Source organism: Capricornis sumatraensis, chromosome 10 (assembly GCF_032405125.1).
Source record: "Capricornis sumatraensis isolate serow.1 chromosome 10, serow.2, whole genome shotgun sequence".
Lineage (NCBI taxonomy): Eukaryota > Metazoa > Chordata > Mammalia > Artiodactyla > Bovidae > Capricornis > Capricornis sumatraensis.
This window is the reverse complement of record NC_091078.1, coordinates 17090848-17116888: the sequence shown is the minus strand read 5'-3', so window position 1 is coordinate 17116888 and position 26041 is coordinate 17090848. Positions and strand designations below refer to the sequence as shown.

At 37.9% G+C, this 26041-nt stretch overlaps 1 protein-coding gene and 1 pseudogene across 1 annotated transcript in view; one reads left to right on the top strand and one right to left on the bottom strand.

Moving 5' to 3' along the window:
• ASCC1 (activating signal cointegrator 1 complex subunit 1) overlaps positions 1-26041 on the bottom strand; it is a 109832-nt gene that overhangs the window by 82867 nt on the left and 924 nt on the right. The window contains exons 2-5 of the mRNA XM_068981828.1: positions 25154-25289; positions 24128-24227; positions 20469-20566; positions 15423-15601 (exon numbers count right to left, since the gene is read on the bottom strand). Of these exons, the coding sequence (XP_068837929.1) occupies positions 15423-15601; positions 20469-20566; positions 24128-24227; positions 25154-25265 (489 nt within the window). The 5' untranslated portion in view covers positions 25266-25289. The remainder of the gene's footprint in view (positions 1-15422; positions 15602-20468; positions 20567-24127; positions 24228-25153; positions 25290-26041) is intronic.
• On the top strand, positions 13512-14315 carry LOC138087217 (voltage-dependent anion-selective channel protein 3 pseudogene; annotated as a pseudogene).

Genomic DNA, 26041 nt, shown 5'->3' with positions numbered 1-26041 from the left:
CAACTAGAGAAAGGCTGAAACCATCAATGAAGACCCACGACAGTCAAAAATAAATTAATTTAAAAATAATAAATAAAAGTAAAAGAATAAAAATATATATACAATGGAAAATACAAATCAAAGAAAGCTGGAGTGGCTATATTAATATCTAAAAAAGTAGACTTCAGAACAAGGAATACTGTCGGGGATAAAGAGGGACACTTCATAATTATAAAGGAACTGATCTGCCAAGAAGATATGGAAAAATTGACACAACTGAAAGGAGGAATAGACGAATCTACAATTGGAGATTTCAACAGTCCTCTCTCAGTAGTTAACAGAACGAGTAGACAGAAAATCAATATGGATATACAAGACAATGATCACTAACAGCTAGATGGTATATTTATAGATTTATAGATCAATTAAAAAACATCAGAATGTACATCCTTTTAAATGTACAAAGAACATTTACCAAGATAGATAATATTCTGTAACAGAAAACGGGGTACAAATGTAACTAAAAGACCTGATATCATACAGAACATTATTTGACAAACAGAATCAAACTGTAAATCAGTAACAGAGATATCTGTAACAGTAACCAAAAAAAAAAACCACCAAATGTAGAAAACTAAACAACATACTTCTAAATAGATGAAATAAATCACGACTTATAATTGCAAATGAATTGACAATTATCTCAAAAATGTTTACTTAAAATACTTTTAAAACACTAAAATACTAAGAAAAGTCTCAAATCAGTAGTTTAAGTTACTACATTAAGCAACCAAAAAAAGAGCAAATTAAACCCAAAGCTAGGCATAAGAAATGTAACAATACAGATAAAAGCAGAAGTCAATGAAACAGAAAATGGACAAACAATAGAGAAAAATCAGTGGAACCAAAAGCTTTTTGTTGTTCTTGTTATAAGACCAATACAATTGATAAACCTCTTGCCAGAGAGATCAGGAATAAAAGACTAGGCACAAATTACCGATATCAGCAAGAAGAGGGAACATCACTTCAGGGCGACAGACATGAAAGAATAATAAAATATTAACACTTCCATCTAATGAAATTCAAAAACTTTAGATGAAACAAACAAATTCTCTCAAAGACACAAATTACAAAAACATACTCAAGAAGTAGATAATCTGGATACTTCTAACTCAACTAAATAAATTCCTAATTTAAAACCTTTTCAGAAAGCTACAATGTTACCAATCTCCATTCATAGTTCTCCAGGCACTCTGTCTACCAGATCTAATCTCTTGAATCTATTCATCACCTCCACTGTATAATCATAAGAGATTTGATTTAGGTCATACCTGAATGGCCTAGTGGCTTTCCCTACTTTCTTCAATTTAAGCCTGAATTTTGCAATAAGGAGCTGATAATCTGAGACCCAGTCAGCTCCAGGTCTTGTTTTTGCTGAGTATATAGTTCTCCATCTTCAGCTGCAAAGAATATAATCAACTTGGTGATGTCCATGTGTAGAGTTATCTCTTGTGTTGTTGGAAGAGGGTATTTGCTATGACCAGTATGTTCTCTTGGCAAAACTCTTAACCTTTGCCCTGCTTCGTTTTGTAGTCCAAGGCCAAACTTGCCTGTTATTCCAGGTATCTCTTGACTTCCAATTTTTGCATTTCAATACCCTACAGTGAAAAGGACATGTCTTTTTGGTGTTAGTTCCACAGGGTCTTGTAGGTTTTCACAGAACCGCTTCACTTCATCTTCTTCAGCATTAGTGGCTGGGGCCTAGACTTGGATTACTGTGATGTTGAATAGTTTGCCTTGGAAACAAACCAAGATCATTTTGTTGCTTTGGGGATTGAAGCCACGTACTGCATTTCATACTCTTTCACTGACTATGATGGCTACTCTATTTCTTCTAAGGGATTTCTTACCCACAGTAGTAGATACAATGGTTATCTGAATTAAACTCACCCATTCCTGTCCATTTTAGTCCACTGATTCCTAAAATGTCAGTGTTCACTCTTGCTATCTACTGCTTGACCACCTCCAATTTACCTTGATTCATGGACTTAACATTCCAGGTTCCTATCCAATATTCCTCTTTACAGCATCAGACTTTACTTACAGCACCAGACACAGCTGAGAAAAGAAGTGAAAGGCAAAGGAGAAACAAAAGATATACATAACTGAACACAGAGTTCCAGCGAATAGCCAGGAGAGACAAGAAAAGTCTTCTTAAGTAAACAATGCAAAGAAATAGAGGAAAACAACAGAATGGGAAAGACTAGAGATCGCTTCAAGAAAATCAGAGATAACAATCAAACATTTCATACAAAGATCGGCACAATAAAGGACAAAAACGACAAGGACCTAACAGAAGCAGAAGGGATTAAGAAGAGTTGGCAAGAATGCACAGAAGAACTATACCAAAAAGCTCTTAATGACTGAGATAACTACAATGGTGTGGTCACACACATACCTAGAGTCTGACATCTGGAATATGCAGTCATGTGGGCCTTAGGAAGCACTACTATAAACACAGCTAGTGGAGGTGATGAAATTCCATCTAAGCTATTTCAAATCCTAAAAGCTGATGCTGTTAAAGTAATGCACTCAGTTCAGCTCAGTCGTTCAGTCGTGTCCGACTCTTTGCAACACCATGAACCCCAGCATGCCAGGCCTCCCTGTCCATCACCAACTTCCGGAGTCCACCCAAACCCATGTCCATTGAGTCGGTGATGCCATCCAGCCATCTCATCCTCTGTCATTCCCTCCTCCTCCTGCCCTCAATCTTTCCCAGCATCCGCCTCTTTTCAAATGAGTCAGCTCTTCACATCAGGTGGCCAAAGTCTTAGAGTTGCAGCTTCAAAATCAGTCCTTCCAATGAACACCCAGGACCGATCTCCTTTAAGATGTACTAGTTGGATCTCCTTGCAGTCCAAGGGACTCTCAAGAGTCTTCTCCAACACCACAGTTCAAAAGCATCAATTCTTCGCCGCTCAGCTTTCTTTATAGTCAGTCCAACTCTCACATCCATGCATGACCATTGGAAAAACCATAGCCTTGATTAGACGGACCTTTGTTGGCAAAGTAATGGCTCTGCTTTTCAATATGCTATCTACGTTGGTCATAACTTTCCTTCTAAGAAGTAAGCGTCTTTTAATTTCATGGCTGCAATCACCATCTGCAGTGATTTTGGAGCCCAGAAAAAATTAAGTCAGCCACTGTTTCCACTGTTTCCTTGTCTATTTCCCATGAAGTGATGGGACCGGATGACATAATCTTAGCTTTCTGAATGTTGAGCTTTAAGCCAACTTTTTCACTCTCCTCTTTCACTTTCATCGAGAGGCTCTTCAGTTCTTCACTTTCTTTCATACAGGTAGTGTCATCTGCATATCTGAGTTTATTGATATTTCTCCTGGCAATCTTGATTCCAGCTTGTGCTTACTCCAGCCTAGCGTTTCTCATGATGTACTCTGCATATAAATTAAATAAGCAGGGGGACAATATACAGCCTTGACATACTCCTTTTCCTATTTGGAACCAGTCTGTTGTTCCATGTCCAGTTCTGACTGTTGCTTCCTGACCTGCATATAGGTTTCTCAAGAGGCAGGTCAGGTGGTCTGGTATTCCCATCTCTTTCAGAATTTTCCACAGTTCATTGTGATCCACACAGTCAAAGGCTTTGGCATAGTCAATCAAGCAGAAATAGATGTTTTTCTGGAACTCTCTTGCTTTTTCCATGATCCAGCGGATGTTGGCAATTTGATCTCTGGTTCCTCTGCCTTTTCTAAAACCAGCTTGAACATCTGGAAGTTCACGGTTCACATACTGCTGAAGCCTGGCTTGGAGAATTTTGAGCATTACTTTACTAACGTGTGAGATGAGTGCAACTGTGTGGTAGTTTGAGCGTTCTTTGGCATTACCTTTCTTTTGGGATTGGAATGAAAACTGACCTTTTCCAGTCCTGTGGCCACTGCTGAGTTTTCCAAATTTGCTGGAATATTGAGTGCAGCACTTTCACAGCATCATCTTTCAGGATTTGAAATAGCTCAACTGGAATTCCATCACCTCCACTAGCTTTGTTTGTAGTGATGCTTCCTACATCTTGACTTCACATTCCAGGATGTCTGGCTCTAGGTGAGTGATCACACCATCGTGATTATCTGGGTCGTGAAGATCTTTTTTGTACTTAATGCACTCAATATGTCATCACATTTGGAAAACTCAGCAGTGGGGACTAGAAAAGGTCTATTTTCATTCAAATTCCAAAGAAAGGCAATGTCAAAGAATGTTCAAGCTACCACACGATTGCACTCATCTCACATGCTAGCAAAGTAATGCACAAAATCCTTCAAGCTCAGCTTCAGCAGTATGTGAATCGAGAACCTCTAAACGTACAAACTGGATTTAGAAAAGGCAGAGGAACCAGAGATCAAACTGCCAACATCCGTTGGATCACAGGAAAATCAAGGGAACTCCAGAAAAACATCTACTTCTGCTTCACTGACTACACTAAAGCCTTTGACTGTGGATCACAACAAACTGTGGAAAATTCTTAAAAAGAAGGGAAAACCAGATCACCTTACTTGCTTCCTGAGAAACCTGTATGCAGGTCAGGAAGCAAGAGTTAGAACCGGACAAGGAACAGTGGACTGGTTCAAAATTGGGAAAGAAGTACGTCAAGGCTGTATATTGTCACCCTGCTTATTTAACTTATATGCAGAGTACATCATGTGAAATGCTGGGCTAGATGAATCACAAGCTGGAATCAAGATCAACAAGCTCAGATAAGCAGATGACACCATTCTAATGGCAGAAAGCAAAGAGGAACTAAAGAACCTCTTGATGAAGGTGAAAGAGGAAAGCGAAAAAGCTGGCTTAAAATGCAACATTCAAAAAACTAAGATCATGAGTTTGAGCAAACTCCAGGAGATGGTGAAGGACAGGGAAGCCTGGTGTGCTACAGTCCTTGTGGTCGCAGGGTCAGACAATAGAAACCTACAGATCTAGATGGCTTAAAATGATGAATTTTCTTAAACATTTAAGAAAAAACAATACCTACACAAATTTACACGAACCCAGAAAGTTAGAAGAGAACACTTCTTAACTCACTTGACTAATCTGGTTTTTAATCAGATGGTCAGTACTACCCCTAATACCAAAACCAGATGAAGACTAAAAAAGTGATATAAATGAATTATTTACAAAACAGAAATAGGCTCAGACACAGAAAACAAATTTGTTTACCAGAAAGTATAGCAGGGGTGGGGTGTAAGAGTTAGACATAATTTAGGAGTTTGGGGTTAACATATACACACTACTATGTAGAAAATAAATAAACCACAAGGACCTATTATATAGCATAGGGAACTAACTATATTCAATGTCTTGTAACAACCTATAATGGAAAAGAATCTGAAACAGAAGACACATATATACACACACATAACTGAATCACTTTGCTGCACACCTGAAGCTAGTTATACAAACACATACAGGTGAAGACATCACAAAAAAATTAAAACCAGTATCTCTTATCAACAGAGATATAAAACTCCTTAATAATTAAGCTTTAGTAAATCAAATCCATCAAAATCCAGTTTTAGTATAAGCGTTGCTAAAGCAAGCACAAATCTAGGAAAATATAAAAATGATAATACATCAAAAATAAGTGAGGTTATCTAAAGAGCCAGACCGGCTTAACATTTAAAAAATTAATAAATGTAATCAAGTGTATTTATACTATGAAGGAAAATACATAAATCTCATATTTTAAAAGATTAACTAAGATTAATTAAGAATTGAATCGCCAGTCTATGTCTGACGCAGGATACAGCATGCTTGGGGTTGGTGCATGGGGATGACCCACTGAGATGTTATGGGGAGGGAGGTGGGAGGGGGGTTCATGTTTGGGAACACATGTAAGAATTAAAGATTTAAAAAAATAAAAATAAATTAAAAATTAAAAAAAAAGATCCTGTAAAAAATTAAAAAAATAAAAAATAAATAAATAAAAAGATTAACAAAGTTTAATACTCAGTTTTGATTTTTTTTTTTAAACTCTCAGCAAACTAGGAAGAGAATGGAATTTCCTTACCCAGATAAAGAGCATCTGTAAAACTTAATATTAAAAGACTGAAGACTTCCCTGGGAATCCAGCAGGGAAGACTCAGCCCTTTCACTGCAACAGACTAAGATCCCACATGCTCTGTGGTGTAGTCAAAAAAACAATAATAGTAATACTAAAAGACTGAATACTGTTCCCCTGTGATGGAGAACAAGAAAAGAATGTCCTCTCTCACATCTTCTACTCAACACTATATTCAAGGTCCTAGCCATATGTCCAATAGAAAGACAAATATCGTATGACATCACTTACATGTGGAAACATATGATACAAATGAATTTATTTACAAAACAAAGAAACACACACATAGAACACAAACTTATGATTGCCAAAGGGTAAAAAGGATTAGTGAGAGAGAAATCAGGAGTTTGGGATTAACAGATACAAACTATATATAAAATAGATAAACAACAGGGTCCTACTATATCACACAGGGAACTATATTCAATATCCTATAATAAACCATAAGGGAAAAGAATGTGAAAGACTATATGTATGATGTATGTGTAAGTGAATCACTTTGTTATATACCAGAAACTAACAAAACATTGTAAATCAACTCTACTTCAATAAACAATTGAAAAAATAAGACACCACCAAATGTTGAACCTAAACTCTTCATACATCATTAGTGGTAGGAAGAGGCACAACCACACCTGAAATAGTTTTAACAGTTTTCTATAAAATTAAACATATATCTGCACTTGATCGAACAATTACACTCCTAAGTACCTGCCCAAGAGGAATAAAAACATACTTAACACAAAGATTCCTATACAAATGATTAAAACAGGTTCATTTACAATACACTAGAAACCAGCCACGGAGAAGGCAATGGCACCCCACTCCAGTACTCTTGCCTGGAAAATCCCATGGATGGAGGAGCCTGGTAGGCTGCAGTCCATGGGGTCTCGAAGAGTCGGACACGACTGAGCGACTTCACTTTCACTTTTCACTTTCATGCACTGGAGAAGGAAATGGCAACCCACTCCAGTGTTCTTGCCTGGAGAATCCCAGGGACGGGGGAGCCTGGTGGGCTGCAGTCTCAGGGGTCGCACAGAGTCGGACATGACTGAAGCGACTTAGCAGCAGCAGCAGCAGCACACGCATTTTGGTACAGTCATGCAAAGGAATATACTTAGCAATAAAAAGAAATGAACTACTGTAACACACACCAACATGAATGAAGCTCAAAAATGTTCCACTGAACAAAAAAATAAAAGCCACAAAGACTATATCCTGGAGTCTTCTCAGAGGTAAAGATTCCGTGCTTTCACTGCAGGGGGCATGGGTTCAATCGCTGGTCAGGGAACTAAGATTCCACATGCTGCATGGCACAACCAAACAACAACAACAGCAAAAAGACTATATGCTGCATAATTCCATTTATATGCAACTCTAGCAAAGGGAAATCCAATAGTAACAGCAGATAAGTGGTTGGCTGGAATCACCAGTAGGAGATGAGATGGCAGGAAGTGGAAGTGGCTGCAAAGATGTACAAAGGAATTTTTTGGGCTAATGGAAATGTTCTACATCTTGTTTTTGATGGTTGTTGCACAGCTGCAAAACTCAAAGCATATTCTTAAAATATGCTTTATATTTTAAGCATTATGCTTTATATTATATGTGCATTATGTTCTTTGTAAGTTGTAACTCAATAAAGTTGATTTTTAAAATAAAATGGAAAAAAATCTATCAAAAAATTTTCAGTTTACATTCCCCTAATCCATGTATCATACTGTTCATGGGGTTCTCAAGGCAAGAATACTGAAGTGGTTTTCCATTCCCTTCTCCAGTGGACCACATTCTGTCAGACCTCTCCATGACCTGCCCGTCTTGGGTGGCCCCACATGGCATGGCTTAGTTTCACTAAGTTAGACAAGGCTGTGGTCCATGTGATCCAACTGACTAGTTTTCTGTGATTATGATTTCAGTGTGTCTGCCCTCTGATGCCCTCTTGCAACACCTATCTAGAGTTTTGCCAAGAGAACACACTGCTCATAGCAAATACGCTCTTCCAACAACACAAGAGAAGACTCTACACATGGACATCATCAGATAGTCAACACCGAAATCAGACTGATTATAGTCTTTGCAGCCAAAGATGGAGAAGCTCTATACAGTCAGCAAAAACAAGACCAGGAGCTGACTGTGGCTCAGATCATGAACTCCTTATAGGCAAACTCAGATGTAAATTGAAGAAAGTAGGGAAAACAACTAGACCATTCAGGTATGACCTAAATCAAATCCCTTATGATTATACAACGGAAGTGAGAAATGGATTTAAGGGACTAGATCTGAGTGCCTGACAGAGTGCCTGATGAACTATGGACCAAGGCGACAGGGATCAAGACCATCCCCATGAAAAAGAAATGCAAAAAAGAAAAATGGCTGTCTGAGGAAGCCTTACAAACAGCTGTCAAAAGAAGGGAAGTGTAAAGCAAAGGAGAAAAGGAAAGATATAAGCATCTGAATGCAGAGTTCCAAAGAATAGCAAGGAGAGATAAGAAAGCCTTCTTCAGCGATCAATGCAAAGAAATAGAGGAAAACAGAATGGGAAAAACTAGAGATCTCTTCAAGAAAATTAGAGATACCAAGGGAACATTTCATGCAAAGATGGGCTCAATAAAGGACAGAAATGATCTGGACCTAACAGAAACAGAAGCCATTAAGAAGAGGTGGCACGAATACACAGAAGAACTGTACAAAAAAGATCTTCCTGACCCAGATAATCATGATGGTGTGATCACTCATCTAAAGCCAGACATCCTGGAATGTGAAGTCAAGTGGGCCTTAGGAAGCATCACTACGAACAAAGCTAGTGGAGGTGATGGAATTCCAGTTGAGCTATTTCAAATCCTGAAAGATGATGCTGTGAAAGTGCTGCACTCAATATTCCAGCAAATTTGGAAAACTCAGCAGTGGCCACAGGACTGGAAAAGCAGTTTTCATTCCAACCCCAAAAGAAAGGCAATGCCAAAGAACGCTCAAACTACCGCACAACTGCACTCATCTCACACGCTAGTAAAATAATGCTCAAAATTCTCCAAGCCAGGCTTCAGCAATACGTGAACCGTGAACTTCCAGATGTTCAAGCTGATTTTAGAAAAGGCAGAGGAACCAGAGATCAAATTGCCAACATCTGCTGGATCATGGAAAAAGCAAGAGAGTTCCAGAAAAACATCTATTTCTGCTTGATTGACTATGCCAAAGCCTTTGACTGTGTGGATCACAATGAACTGTGGAAAATTCTGAAAGAGATGGGAATACCAGACCACCTAACCTGCCTCTTGTGAAACCTACATGCAGGTCAGGAAGCAACAGTCAGAACTGGACGCAGAACAGACTGGTTCCAAATAGGAAAAAGGAGTATGTCAAGGCTGTATATTGTCACCCTGCTTATTTAACTTATATGCAGAGTACATCACGAGAAATGCTGGGCTGGAAGAGCACAAGCTGGAATCAAGACCGCTGGGAGAAATATCAATAAACTCAGATATGCAGATGACACCACCCTTAAGGCAGAAAGTGAAGAGGAACTAAAAAGCCTCTTGATGAAAGTGAAAGAGGAGAGTGAAAAAGTTGGCTTAAAGCTCAACGTTCAGAAAACTAAGATCATGGCATCTGGTCCCATCACTTCATGGGAAATAGACAAGGAAACAGTGGAAACTGTGGCTGACTTTATTTTTTTGGGCTCCACAATCACTGCAGATGGTGATTGCAGCCATGAAATTAAAAGATGCTTACTCTTCGGAAGAAAAGTTATGACCAACCTGAATAGCATATTCAAAAGCAGAGCCATTACTTTGCCAACAAAAGTCCATCTAGTCAAGGCTATGGTTTTTCCAGTGGTCATGTATGGATGTGAGAGTTGGACTGTGAAGAAAGCTGAGCGCTGAACAATTGATGCCTTTGAACTGTGGTGTTGGAGAAGACTCTTGAGAGTCCCTTGGACTGCAAGGAGATCCAACCAGTCCATCCTAAAGGAGATCGGTCCTGGGTGTTCATTGGAAGGACTGATGCTAAAGCTGCAACTCCAATACTGTGGCCACCTCATGCGAAGAGCTGACTCACTGGAAAGGACTCTGATGCTGGGAGGGATTGGGGGCAGGAGGAGAAGGGGACGACAGAGGATGAGACGGCTGGATGGCATCACTGACTGATAGACATGAGTTTGAGTAAACTCTAGGAGTTGGTGATGGACAGGGAGGCCTGGCATGCTGTGATTCATGGTGTTCCAAAGAGTCGGACACGACTGAGCGACTGAACTGAACTGAACCCGTGTATTCCAATTCTAAGAATTTATCCCAAAATGTACCCCAAAGAAACTGTCAGCCAAAAACACAAAGATGTATTTACAAAAATGTTCATTATAGCATTATGTAATAGAAATAATTTCCTTTAGTGGTATATTGCAGGGGATTGATGAAATAAGTTACGGTACATACATAGACTAGGATCTTACAGCACCTAAAGGCACCAATTAGATTTATATATATTGACCCAAAACATGTTGTTAAATCAAAAAGATAGGGAGGCCCATGGTTGCCTAGTGGTTAGGATTCTGGACTCTCACTACTATGGCCCTGGTTCCACCCCGGTCAAGGAACTGAGATACCAAAAGCCATGTACAGCCAAAAAAAAAAAAAAACCCAAAAAGGTAATTTAAAAAATACTGTGTGTAACAATTTTAGTAAATATATATAATACATACACATGTAAATTTTTTTAATGTATGAGCCAACTTTATTCCAAGAGATGTCATCTCTTTCTTATAAGGAAGAAAATGCTAAGACCACTCCTATTTTAGAGATGAAGAAATTCTCATCAGAGATGTCAGATAAGTGTCAGAGGAATCAAAATAAGACTGAGAGCCACATGGTCTTTCAGGAAACAACTGATATCTCAATGAACAGGTATACATTCTTCCAAGTTACCAGAAAAGAACTCTCCTCAGTTGGAAAAATAAAAGCAGAGTACCAGTGGAAAATGCCTGCATGGTTTTATAGCCATCTGCTTATCAGTCTAACATTAGAATGAAATTCAGTAAAACTTTCTTCCATGTAATAGGTAGATAATGGTTCCTTATTTGCTGTTTTATGCTGTGCTTACTTCCCTGCTGTTATCAAGATCTGATTTAAAAGCAGGAAGAAGACATGTCAGTGTGGAGTCTCCCTGAGAGCAGGAAGGAAGTACTTGGGACTGATTAAGGCCAGCATGATACACATAGGGGCCAATCTCATTCCAGCTGAGTTAAAGTAATCATTCCAATATTTATTCCTTTTCAGCCCGTGCCAGGAAACAAAAGAAAAGTGAAAGACATTCACACATATAGAGAGAGAAAGAGAAAGAAAAAGGCCAATTTATTACAATCTGCTTGTCACATATCAGGTATTTATAATATTTCAAAAAATAAATAATCATTAAGCTTCAATAAGTGGTGCTTACAAGGTAAAATAACTCCAAAACTTACCAGCATGACCCCCACAAAATTTATCCAAACTATACTGAAACTTCAGTATTCCTGATCTTCTTCTACCCTACCCTCCACTCCCACTGAGAATGAAATCATCTTGCTATGAAATTTTTAAGGGGAAAAAAGATACTCTGGTGGTTGACTAAAGACAATTAGTAATATTCTGATGGCTTTCTAATCACATATACGTATGCATGGATACACACATATGTATAGTATTTGAGTACTGAACTTATAGATGTACCTTTGTTCAAGCATATAAATGCCAAGTAAGAAACTTTGAGATTATACAGTTCTGTACTATCTACTCACATTTGCCCAGTCTGTATCTTATCATCTTAAATAATCAAGTTGATCAACTGTCACCCCCGTCCCACAAAAGTACTTGGATTCTAATACCTCTATATCCGGATACCTTTATCTCACTCTATCCTAATACCTAAGATCCAGCTTGAGCAATATGGACAAGATGGAGAAAGGAAAGGGAAAAGAAGAAAGGATCTTACAAAAACTCTCACCAAATCATTTTCACTGACCTTGCCCACAATTATCAAATACAGTGCTCATCTACTCTGAATACTCCAAGTAATACTAATACTTTTAACCTAACCAGTCATAAAAATATCAGGAATAGCAGTTACGTTTTATTAAATGTTTCCTATGTATCCAGCACCATGCTGAGTACTATATGTTATCTCATTTAATTCTTCCTACAACTCTCCAAAGCAGGCTGTAAAAATTTGGAGAGGTTCACTTGTTCAAGTCTATACAGATTGAAGAACTCAGAATCAGATGTAGGCCCATCTGTTTCAAGAACCAAAAAAAATACTAACCACCATTCTATTTCATCCACATGCTTTTATTCCTCTCTTTACTACAAGACTGAGAAAACACAGTATGGACACCCATATGCAAAAAAATGAACCTCGACCTAAACCTTACAACTTAAACAAATACAAAAATTAACTAGATCACAGATCTAAGTGTAAAAAAGCAAACCCATAAAAATTCTAAGAGAAAATCTTTGTGACTTGGGGCTATGCAAAAAGTTCTTAGATACGACATTAAAAGTTCAATCCGTAAAAGAAAAATTAATAAATTGGACTTCATCAAAATTTAAAACTTTTGCTCTATAAAAGTCACTGATAAGAGGATGAAGAGATAAGTTACAGCCTGGGGAAAAAAAGTTTGGAAATCACATATCCTTGAAAGGACTTGCATGTGTAACATTTACAAAAGAACTCTCAAAACTCAGCAGTAAGAAAACAATTTTAAGTTGTGCATAAGAAGTGAACATGGGCTTCCCTTGTGGCCCAGTGGTTAAGAATCCACCTTGCCTGGTCCAGGAAGATCCCACAGCTACTAAGTCCATGCACTGCAACTACTGAAGCCCACACACCTAGAGCTTGTGCAACAACAAGAGAAGCCACGACAAAGAGAAGCCCGCACACTGCAACGAAGGGTAGCCCCTGCTCACCACAACTACAGAAAGCCTACATGAGCAACAAAGACCCACCACGATCAAACAAATAAAAATATAAATCTTAAAAAAAAAAAGTCAACACCTCTCCAAAGCAGATATAAGAATGGTTAAAAAACACACAATAAAAAGATGTGCAACATCTTTAGCCATTAAAGAAATGCAAATTAAAACCACCATAAGATCTCACTACACACTCATTAGAATGGTTAAAATGAAACTGCCAACACCACCAGATACTGGTAAGGATCCAGAACAGCTGGAATTCTCTTATGCTGCTGATGGGAGTGTAAGGTAATAAAGGCACTCTGAAAACAGTCTGGAAGTTTCTTATGAAGTTAAAAATACACCTAGCGCAGGCGCCGCGGGTGTGGGGCTGTGCAGGCGCGGATGGCGTTGGTCCGAAGAAGACCTTCAGACTGACTGCAACACACCGACTTATTGTGACCTAGGAAAGGCTGCCAAAGATGTCTTCAACAAAGGATATGGATTTGACATGGTCAAAATAGATCTGAGAACCAAGTCATGTAGTGGAGTGGAATTTTCTACTTCTGGTCATGCTTACACTGATACAGGGAAAGCATCAGGCAACCTAGAGACCAAATACAAGATCTGTAACTATGGACTGACCTTCACCCAGAAGTGGAACACAGACAATACTCTTGGGACAGAAACCTCTCAGAAGAATAAGTTGGCCGAAGGGTTGAAACTAACTCTTGATACTATATTTGTACTGAACACAGGAAAGAAGAGTGGGAAATTGAAGGCCTCATATAAATGGGATTGTTTCAGTGTTGGCAATAATGTTGATATAGATTTTTCACGACCAACCATCTATGGCTGGGCTGTTTTGGCCTTTGAAGGTTGGCTTGCTGGCTATCAGATGAGTTTTGACACAGCCAAATCCAAACTGTCACAGAATAATTTCCCCCTAGGTTACAAGGCCGCAGACTTCCAGCTGCACACTCGTGAATGATGGCACTGAGTTTGGAGGGTCGATCTACCAGAAAGTGAATGAGAAGACTGAAACATCGATAAACCCCGTGTGGACAGCCGGCAGTAACAACATCCGCTTCGGCATCACTGCTAAGTACAAGCTGGACTGCAGAACTTCTCTCTCTGTGAAAGTAAACAATGCCAGCCTGACTGGACTAGGTTACACTCAGACCCTTCGACCAGGAGTGAAACTGACCCTGTCAGCTCTGACAGATGGAAAGAACTTCAATGCAGGAGGGCACAAGGTCGGTCTGGGATTTGAACTAGAAGCTTAATGTAGTTTTGAATAAAGCATCAGCTTTGTCCCTGGAGATGAAGAGAAATGAACCCACTATGTTTTGGCCTTAAAATTCTTCTGTGAAATTTCAAAAGTGTGAACTTTTTATTCTTCCCAAGAATTGTACTCCTCCCCACACTGAAGCTTAGGTACTGAGTCCATCCTAAGGGAGGTGCTTGAAGGCATGCCCGGAAGCTGTCACGTTAGTGCCACGTTTCAGTTCAGTTCCGCAGTGTTATTTTCAAAGTGTTCCTCAGCAACAGTGTAGTGTCATGTTCAAAGGAGATGACCTGACCCTCCAGTTGTCCATCACGTCCTGCATGTCCCACACCACTTGTTCATGACCTTACAATATATTGGTCTCTGTACGGTAGTAGAATCTTTGGTTTTACATCAGAGTAAAATAAAATAAACCCATCACATTTGGAATATTAAAAAAAAAAAAATACACCCACCATATATCCCAGCAATCCCATTCCTGGGTACTTAAAGAAATGAAAACTATGTTCACATAAAAACCTGTACACAAATGTTTATAGTAGTTCTACTTACAATTGCCAAAAACTGGAAACAATGAAAGAGGATAAACTACTGAAACACACCACTCAGCCACTATACTGAGTGAAAAAAAAACCACAATCTCACATATAGTATATTCTCAGGAAAGACGATGCTAATAGTAACCAAGAAGGGATCAGTGATTGCCAAGGTTTGGGGTGAGGAAGAGGTGACTCTAAGAGACAATGTGAGGGAGTTTTGGGGGAAGCACAGCTGTTCTGTATCCTGATTGTGGTTAAGTGGCTAAGAAATCTATACATGTGTTAAAATGCATAAAAACACACTCACAAGATGGAGAATGGTAGGTACATTAGGATGATCCTTCTGTGTCATCTTTTAGAGGATATTTCTGTAATACATGGAAACTCATGTGCTGATACATCTGTAGATATTTTTTTCAGTTCAGAATTAAAAGAAACCATCAGAAATGGTTCCCTTTTTCAGTGGGAGAAGAGATGTGTATCTTTTTACTGTCTGAATTATGAGTCATTTTTGTACTCTCCCTTATACTTTTTCAACTTTTAATTTTGTTCTATTTGTTGCTTACCATGGAGCACTTCTCCAGGACTTCCTCCTGGAACTTCAGAAATCGCTCCTGAACTTCAGCTTCATTGAGGAAAAAGGCAAGGAAGTGAGTGAAGGGCTGCTTTCTTCTAAAAGTGAGCAGAAGAACATCAATCCGAGTTCGGGCTGAAATTACACCACTTCGATGCTGGCCAGTGATTACTGTAAGCAAAAAAAAAAAAAAATTAACACGCTCAAGGACCATCAACTGGTTGTAAAATAGGTGACCTCTTAAAACTGTCATCTCTGGGGAACAAAACTGTCATGAATGTGTACATAATTCTGAACAGCAGACAGTACCAAGGGTAAGAAAGCTGTTAATGAATCCAGTCTAAGCAGAATGAGGTTTAAACAGACTAACCTTAAGACCATCTGATGAAGTAAGAAAATGAATTCAAAAGCTACAAAGCAATCCCTCATACCCTGCTAGTATAAATGTAAAATGGTACAGCTGATATGTAGAAGTCTGGCAGTTCCATAGAAAACTAAACAGAGAAGTACCACATGACCCAGGAATTTCACTCCTAGGTAGAAACTCAAAGGAAGTAAAAGCAGGTATTCAAAAAAAAAAAAAAAAAAAACCACTTGTACAAATGTTCATAACAGCTTTATTCACAACAGCCAACAGGTGGAAAAACACAAATTGTCCTTCAATCAATAAATAAATAAACCGTGGTATTAGGTATTATCATACACTGAAATACTATTTGGCAAAAGAAAAAAAGGGAGTGAAGTAATCATACATGCAAAAACATGGATGAATCTTGAAAACATTATGCTAAGTTAAAGAGGCCAGACACAAAAGACCACATATTGCATGCTTCCACGTATAGGAACTATCTAAACAGGCAAATTCAGAGAGACAGAAAGCGGATTAGTGGTAACAAAGATCTTGGGAGTAGTGAGGAATGGTGAGTGATTGGTTAATGGATATGAAGTTTCCTTTTTGGCTGACAGATGTTTTGGAACCAGACAGTGGTTGTTGAGCCACTGTAAATGTTTCCTACTCCAGGGGATCTTCCCCACCCAGGCATTGCAGGCAGATTCTTTACAGTCTGAGCTACCAGGGAAGCCTGTAAATGTACTAATAATGCCACTCGATTCAACACTTTAAGGTGGTCTAAATGGCAAATTTATGTTGTGTATATTCTACCACTTTTTTAAAAAAGAACAATATGTTACACAGAAACTCAAACAATAAAAATTAAGAACAAAAAAGTAGTTTTCTGTTATGTGAATTTTACCTCAATTTTAAAAAATACTGTGGCAAAATTTTTAACGATTTGCTATAGTAAAAGAGCAAAACAGAGTCTACTACAGTATATATGATCCTACCCTAACTGTATGAAAAATACAAGGCGAAAGTAAAAATGTTTATCTATATCTGCATTATTATGTATGGATATCAAATTTCCACACCTTAGTGTAACTTGGTCTTCTCTGATCTGGGCTGTCTTTATATATAAATGAAAATAAGGGGAAAAACCACAAAATCTTATACTACAATCTGTAAAGAAAAAAAAAAAATCATTTAAGGATTACATAACCTCTGTTTAATAGAGATTAAACCTCTAGGTTCCAGAACTGGCAAGTGCTTGGTTCAAAACATAAACGAAGGAAAATGCAGAAGATAGGAACAATGAACAAAACTGGCATCTCAACGGAGGATTTATTAAAGAGGAAAGGACAGATTTCTGAATATGATATAAAATACTGAAGTATTAACTTAAATAGTAGCAAAATCTGCTACATACTTTCAAGACCACAAAGCTTGTTCCTTCCAAGCAACTGCAGAAGTTAAACAAATAATTCCATTTATTTGTCCTAATACTTCCCATTAAAGCATTTCAAATTTTCTACAAGAACAGCCTAATTTTTTTTAAATAAAAATGAAATTATCATACCCATTTTGTTGTAAAGAAACAAGATGGAAATTTCTGGGAAAAGAAGTAAATTATGAATGAACTGGGATTCCAATGATAAAAGGATCTGCCTGCCAATGCTGGAGACTAAGGAGACATTGGTTTCATCCCTGATTCGGGAAGATTCCCTGGAGGAGTAAATGGCTACCCACTCTAGTATTCTTGCCTGGAGAAACCCATGGACAGAGCAGCCTGGCAGGCTACATTCCATAGGGTCACAAAGAGTCGAACACAACTAAGCAACTGAGCACTCAGGCAAAGCACACGTGAATGAGTTAACAGAAAGCCTAAAAACTGCCTAAATAGAAAATTGACAGAAGTCATAACCAAAAAATGTAAGAGAGCTTCCCAAATGGCACTAAGTGGTAAAGAACCCACCTGTCAATGCAGGAGACATAAGACTCAGGTTCAATCCCTGGGTCAGGAAGACCACTGGAGGAGGGCATGGCAACCCACTCCAGTTATTTTTGCCTGGAGGATCCCATGCACAAAGGAAAGGAGCCTGGCCAGCTACAGTCCATGGGGTCACAAGGAGTCAGGTATAACTGAAGTGACTTGGCAAGCATGCACAAAAAAATTTAGAAGTAGAGACATGGTATTTTTTTGATGATATAATTTTATTTTCAATAGAACACTTTGAGAATCCAAAAGATTCAAATGTCCAGTGAGGGGAAGTGTCTGAGCAGGCATTCAAATAATGTGCCATAGAAATACTTACAAAGGAGGATTCAATGGTAAACTGGAACAATATTAAAGTAAAGTAGAAATTATAATTATCTCTGCACAAGGAAAAAAATATGGTAAGAAACTAAAAGAAAAACGTATGCAGGGGAGGGAAGCTTAAAACTCCTGTTTATGTTTAGTTCTATAAAAATTTAGTACAAAATACTGTATCTATCCTTGTGCACTAAGAAGGTAGTTTGGCAGAGAATAAGACTAGTAAGATGTTTTCATTTTTTTAAACACAGAAAACTGCTAAGGCCATGTCAAAGGTGCTCAGACTTATTTCCAGAAAAAAATTCAAAGCTGAGTAAACAATAACTACAGAGCAAATATGATAAGGTTAGAAATATTCTAAAACTACAAATATCTGAGAGGACCAGAATTTACTTGACATGGGTCTAAGGACTACAACAAGAGATACAGAGGAAGAAAACAAAGGCACTGATGTGGAACTTTATAAAAACCAACTGCGTAACTAAAATGACAAATCATTTTAAAAGCCTGGAGAATCCCATGGACAGAGGAGCCTGGCCAAATACAGTCCATGGGGTCACAAAGAGTCGGATACGGCTGAAACACGCACAAAAAATTCATTCTTATATCCCATTGCCTGAGGTTTCAGAACAGACTAGACCAAATTCTTATCTAGAGGACAAACTGAAACCTACCAGATCATTTTCTTCTCTAGTTTCTCTAATTTAGGAGAGGCAAAACAACTAATTACAACATATACCACAGCAATGCAACTGCAGTTTTGATTTCACATCAGAACCCAATTTACTGTAACCAGTAAATTCAATTTTTTTATATACTTTACTTCCCTTCAAGACCAATAAGCCAGTTTATCCTCTTGCTTTTCAATTAAATTAGTTCCACTAAATTCTTACTTTTAACAATTAAACACCCTTATTATTCACACTGAAATATTTTGGCTTTCAAGTCAATAACCTGTCTAACCTTTTCTGGATAAGTTTTGGAACGACTCCAGTATCTTAAAACAGCTAAGGTCTTCACATTTATTGCATGTTATAATTTTTACCTAAATAAAAATCATTAGCCATCTGTTACTATACGCATAGAAAAAAATGGGGAACAGATTCAACTGTCAGCAACAATTATGGCTGAAATTCATAACATAAAAGATTTCTCTTTATACTTTATATATAATTTCTACAAGCTCTTCTTTTTGAAAGCATGTATTAATTTTTAAATCAGAAAAAGAAAGAAAGAAGCTTTAATGCAATGAATAAAATTACTTCAGTATTTGTAACCTGAACTTTAACACTTAAGGAAAGACACAAAATTTTTTTTAAAAAAACAGTAATTCTAATGAACTAAATATCTATTTTAATGAGAGTCCTTCAAAAATGTCATTAAAGTTCTGAAGTTAGAGTTTACTCGTTACCAAGGGGCTGGGGAAAACTCCAGCACTCCACTGTCCAAAATAGGACCCCACATGCAACCAGTTAAATTAAAAGATAAATGAATTAAAATTAAATAGAATTTAAAATTCAGTTCCTCAGTCACATTTGCCACCTTTCAAGTACTCACGAGTGGCTAGTGGCTCTTTGGATACTGCAAATATACAACATACTCACCATCATGGAAAGTTCTTCTGGACAGCAGCACTCTAAAGTCAACCGCTATTTATCTGCCACAGTGATTATTTTTACATAGAACAAAATAAGAAGAGTACTTATAATTTTTTTCTCCTAAAACTTAATACAATCCACAAGTGTTTATGGAAAATGGATTATTGGAGGCTGCGGCACTTACTTGATGCTGAAAAATTCCTACTGTTTTAAAAATTCTGTCCCTTCAGTACCCCTCACTCAAAGTCACTTTACAAGTCTGTGCACTTGGTTCACATTGATGCTTTAGTACAGAACTTTCTGACATGGTTTCTATTGCCAAACTATTTTTCCTCACCTGAACACTTACTTGAATCAGGCTGTCGTTTTAATTATTACTTTTACAATTTCCTTCCTAGTCTACAAAGCAAGATAAAAACAAGATAACTAATAGGGAAAGGGCTGAGCTTCATTTCAAATTTGCTGATCTCACTTTTTCTCTCTAATTCTAACTTCAAATAATTCACAAACTCCATTTCAAGCTACTGAAGCATACAAGAAATCTCCTAGTCCACAATAAAATCTGGAAGCTTTATTCCATCAGTGTGTAGTAAAGTACCAAATTAAGGCCCAGGTACTCAAATCAAGATAAGGCTGTATAAGTACATCTTTCCTCATCTGAGAGACTGATGCTGATATAAAAAGAACAACAGCTACAGAACCACATAAAAAATATAATCATCAAACACTGCAGTTGGGTCACATTATTCCATACACATAGAAAAGTGACTGCAAACATATATAGAGTCTCACCAATTTCTCCTTCTTGTCCAGGCTTAGGAATGCTAATAGAAGTTTTGGTTTCCACTTCTAGTTTCTTTCTAGTGTCCCCTCTCTTTCCAACAATATGCCTATAATATAGAGAAAGTTAATTAATGTAAGTCAAAATATACCAGAATAAAGAACTCCATCATATTTAAATCATATGTGGCCAGAGATACTCCCTCATAGAAGAGTGTTTCAGTACAAACTCAGTTTTCACAGAGGAAATAACAAATTATATAGCTTTATAGAACATGTTGCATTATATTCACTGACAAAACCATGTCCTACAGCCAATTCAATGCCTAGAAAGAATAATTAAACCCAATGCCTGTTTGCTTCTCAAAACTAGATTCAAAATCTGGGTCTGCAGTTAAGTGAAAGAAAAGCTAGCATAGTCTCATTGGACACTTGAATGGGTCTACAATTTGAAGGGGGAAAATCTTGCCCTCTTAGAGAGCAAATTAACTACATTTTGAGTTCATCCTAAGGGAATTATCCTTCATTAATTAAATAATGGCAAAGAGCTTAGCAAAGAGCAGGGTCCACCAACCAAGACAGATGCAAGCACAGAAAGAGGTAACCCTCAGGCTGAATTCAAACACACAGACATGTCTTGTTTGGGAGATTTCACCTAAAACTTGGGAAATTTCACCTAAAAAATATTGATTTCTAAGTTCTTTCAAAAAATTGGGAGATCTGACTACTCAATGGCAAAAATAGGCTGGAACATGAGCTCATTTCTGAAAATGGAATATGAATTCATCACAATCCCTGCCACTTCCTACTGTCTTTTATTGACTCCAATCATCTATTGGCTCACATTACTTACTTAGGCCGCCTAGTATAAATAATTCTGGCCATCCAAAGCTGTCTCCTGGAACCCATAGTAATTAGATGGATCAAAGCAAATGAGACTACTTTACTCCCAGGAGAAAAGTTTCAGACTCTAAATAAAGCACTAAGAGACCATCACAGCACCATAAAGTTAAGAGAAAAAACTTCCTCATCAACAGTATTTTGACTTCGATGATTTCAATTACAGTACACTACAGCATTGGTGACTATGCCTAAAATTCTGTACTTGTTTTTACATGGAATAACCAAGTCCGATTATTTCCATTAAGATTGATTGTAGTAAGCCAGCTTTTTATAAAACATGTTCAGAAGAAGACTGGAACTCCACAGTTTCCATGTGGTTTTTCTCTGTGTTGAGCTAACACCAACTCCCTCAGCCTTTGCCTTTCCAGGTCTTATCAATAAAGGGGTATTTTCAGTCAGGTTCCTGTTTGTTAGCACATGGCTAGTGGACAAACCTCTCATAAAGTAGTTGGCTCAAAGTGTTATTAATAGTCTAGGCACCTTAGAAAGGGAAGTGGTTGAGGTTAAAGAGGCTTTAGAAGCAAACAAACCTTGGCCAAGTCATTTAACCACGCTTAGCCTACTACTTCACTTAAAAAAATGGAGTGAATAATACCTAAGTATCATAAGGTTGGTCGTAAGGATTAAATGTGATCATATATGAAAGGACTTCTCAGTGATTGGCACACAGCTCAGTAAAGACCATGTCATCCTCATTAAACTCATGATGGCATCCTTCCAGTTAAGAGTACAGACAGACCCAAAAGAGGTTTACAGGGAAAGTCTAAAGCATTCACTAAAATCATACAGATAAACAGTGAAAGGATGACTCCTTATTGTATAAGTGGAAATTCTTGCCAGATCAAATGGTTCTCAATCTTGGCTACACACTGGAATCACCTGGGTAGCTATAAAAACTAATAATGCCTGGGTTCAACTCCCAGAGATTTCAGACTCAACTGGTCTGGGGTACACCTAGGTATTAAGAGTTTTTAAAACTCCCCAGGTGATTCTAATGTGTACCTGAAGTTGAGAGCCACAGTATTAGACCTCGTCTGTGGACATGTGCACCACTATTAGACTTTGATTATAAGTTAGTTTGGTCAAGTAATTTCTTCCTTGGACCAAATAAGCTTACATAAATGATTCTTAAGAAAGAAATCTTCCATGTATTTGTCAATAAGACCAAAAGGAAGGAAGAGAGGAAGAGAAGGAAGGAAGAAGAAAGGAAAAAAGAAAGAAGTCTTCCTAGTAAATATTGTCTATTGATTAGGATTTAGCAGAACCAATACTTAATCTAACATGCAAGTCATCTGGAACAAAATGAGTATTTAGAATATATAAAATTCAAAAGGTCATATGGTTAGAATCAGACATTTAAGGAATCTTTACATACCTTAGCAGTAACAAATTCATACATTAAGGAAGACATGTTGCATTGATTTTTACCAGGAATCTGAGTCACAGCTTTCTAAAATCACATTTCTTAGAAGAAAATGTGACTGAAACCTGGGAGGAAAGTGAGCTGTCAGGATTAGCATTTGGTTTCTCATTTGGTCCCATTCCAGGAGAGAAACTTCATCCTCAACAGGTGTTTCAGAAAATTCTCAAGGTGAAAAAAATGCAACTATTCGCCTCTTGTAACTTAAAGGTGTATGATTCTGTATTTGGAGACCTCCTCTCATAGAGAAGTACAGACAGACTTTACTCATCTGGTACAACACAGAAAAACAATCTATCACTTCCTAGACCATCCTATCTTCAGAGGTGCAAGCCCAAAAGAAGCCAGCCAGCTACATGAGCTAAAGATATTAGTGGTTAATAAGAGACAGAATATGATCAACATGAAGGCAAGCAGGCACAGACTGAAATGATCACAAAGCTTCCAAGCAATTTAAAACTAACGATGATTCCGGAAAAAGCATTTTAGTCTTTGACAAGAACTGGAGGACAACAGAACAGACACATTCCTGCCTTCAAGTAGTTTCCTGTCTAGCGGAAGAAACATCAAATAGCTGACAAATAAATATAAACATTAGGCTTGAGAAATGCTATAAAGGAAAAGTAGTGGTGTTGTGAAAACATATACTATGGTAATCAATGTGGTGGATGGGGATGCTGGTGTCAAAACAAGCTTCCCTAAGGAAGGAGAATATATTAACAACTAGGTAATGTAAGGAAAGGGAACAGTATATGCCAAAGCTAGAAGGTAGGAAGGAACCAAGCACATTTGAGGAACTGAAGAAAACCAGTTAACCTTAAGTGCAAATCCAGGGAAAGAGTGGTGTGAGCTGAAACTGAAAAATGCAGGGCTGGCTAAGTCATGTTCAAGATTTTGGCCACTGCTCTAATGGAATAAAATTCCATCTTCCAGGGAAGAATGTTAATGGATTTCAAGCAAAGGTAATAAAATAATCAGATTTTCCTTTTAAAAAGATCATTCCACCCTCAATGTGAAGAACTGATTGGAAGAGAGCAACAATCAGTGTGGAGAGACCAGTAAGTAGGCTATTTGAAATAATTCACAGAAGAGGTAGCAGAATGGCTATAAAGAAAAAGTAAGTGGTAGATTCAAAAGATACTTAAGAGGCAAAATCAACAGGACTTGGTGATGTATATGGAATGATGAAACTGATCTGCAATTAGTCTTTAGAAATTCTAGGATGTTAAACACTAAACCATTTTGTCACTAATAAGTACTGTAATAAGTGTGGAAAGGAGAAGAATCAGCTTCCTTCTAAGTTTCCTGGAAGTGCCTTCCCATGAAGCTGCCAAGGGGCATCACTCACTTGTAGAGGAGGCTCGGGGCCTTCACGGTACATCGGAAACCTTGTGGGGTCTGCACCACCTCGTAGGTTTCACAGGGCTCTTCTGCACACTCCATGAGGCCTGTACAGAAATCATAACATCTCACTCAGAGCTGTTGCTCTGTGGACAACAGTCTTTCTTCTCCTCAGCTGTCCAGCCATTCTTGAGGTTTAAAGAAAAGCAATACACACACAAAAAGAACAGCCATACACTTTACACTGCAGAACACTGCTCCAACGTTCCTCCTCACCTGCTCTTAGACAAAAAAATAAAGAATAAAAACACATGACTATTTTAAATCTTCCAATCTTGGAACCTTGGAAAAGGAGTATCTACATACCACTATTTAATTGTTTTCTCCCAGAAATAAATCTTGTGTACTATTTTACGGAGACATAATTCACATAAAATTCATCCTCTTAAAATGTACAACTCAGTGGTTTTCAGTATTAGGACACAAAATCACTTCAGTGAATGAGGTAGGTAGGAGTGATACTGGAGAATTTACTCCATACAGCCAAGACAAAGAGAAAACAGGAGGCTGAAATAAGAGCTCAAGGCCCCAGGGCTGAAGGGAAACAGCCACGATGGTTGTATATTTGAAACTGCCTGAATATGACTGCAGAGAAGAAAAGAATTATGACACAACAATAACAGTTAATATTGGGCGTATGTTCATTTATTTCAACAATTTATAAAAACTAGTTCATAGCTTTACAGATAAAAGAACTTAATTTTGCCAGAGACAATTGTTAATATTAATAGCTAACTAAAATTACCCCTTATTACATTTAAGCCTCTGCACAAATCTGAGACACAACTTAACTTATGAACTGAGAACACCTCCTCAAACAAACTCACCAGCCCACTCAGAATCAACAAGGGAGCTGTGAGAGGCCAAACAAGTCAAATTTCAGTGCTCTCACAGAAACACTGAAACAAAGAATTGCTTCTACAATACGGATAACATTGTACTTCTAATCTGACCCAAAAGCAACTAAGATTACCTTGGTAATAGTCATCATCTTCTTCTTCATGTTGATAAGTCTGTTCTTGGATGGGATTCTTCCTATAAACCCGTCCACCAATTTTTATAAGCTGTGGACGCAGAATTTCCATGATTATGTGGGTCTTTACACAGGCCTACAAGGAGAGAATTGGGCATCAGTTTATAGTCCATCCTAAGCAAAAGCATTACTGTTTCCACTAGATTTCCCCTATCTAGAAGCTGTTTTATTAAGTCAATTGCTGCATTTTCCACTACACTATTCCACTTCTGGCACACTCAAGACAGTAATTTGCAAACTATTCAGCATTCCTCAAAAAAAGTGATTATAAGATACTAAGCCTGTCCATGACTTTGGAAGAGAGACTAGAGGTCTCTTCATTACTTTAACCTAAAAGGAGTAAAATTCAACCTCTGTGCTTATCTGAACATTTGTGAAGTGTCTCACCCTCTTATCCAGTATGACAGTTAAGAGAATTAGGGATATGCCTGGTGTGCTGCGATTCATGGGGTTGCAAAGAGTTGGATACGACTGAGCAACTGAACTGAACTGAACTGAACTGAACTGAATACATTTATCCTCAAGGGGAGGACAAAAAAATCCTTAACTACTTTTACAGGTGCTAGAAATACATACTCAACAATTAGATCCAGTTGCCTATTAAAACAAAGTTAAAACATGACTTAACCAACATGGTTCTTCAAACTAACACATTGCTGAGGGAAGGAATTCAGTTTCTATAGTCACTGCCAAAAACTGTACATCACTCAGGGAGAAACCAAGTTTCTAGTCACCACTTAATGAATTAACAATTTAGGAAGCAAAGCTTCTTAGGGGTAGCTCTGGTTACGTTTAACCAAGGTTCCTACCACTTATGGTACATGGTCT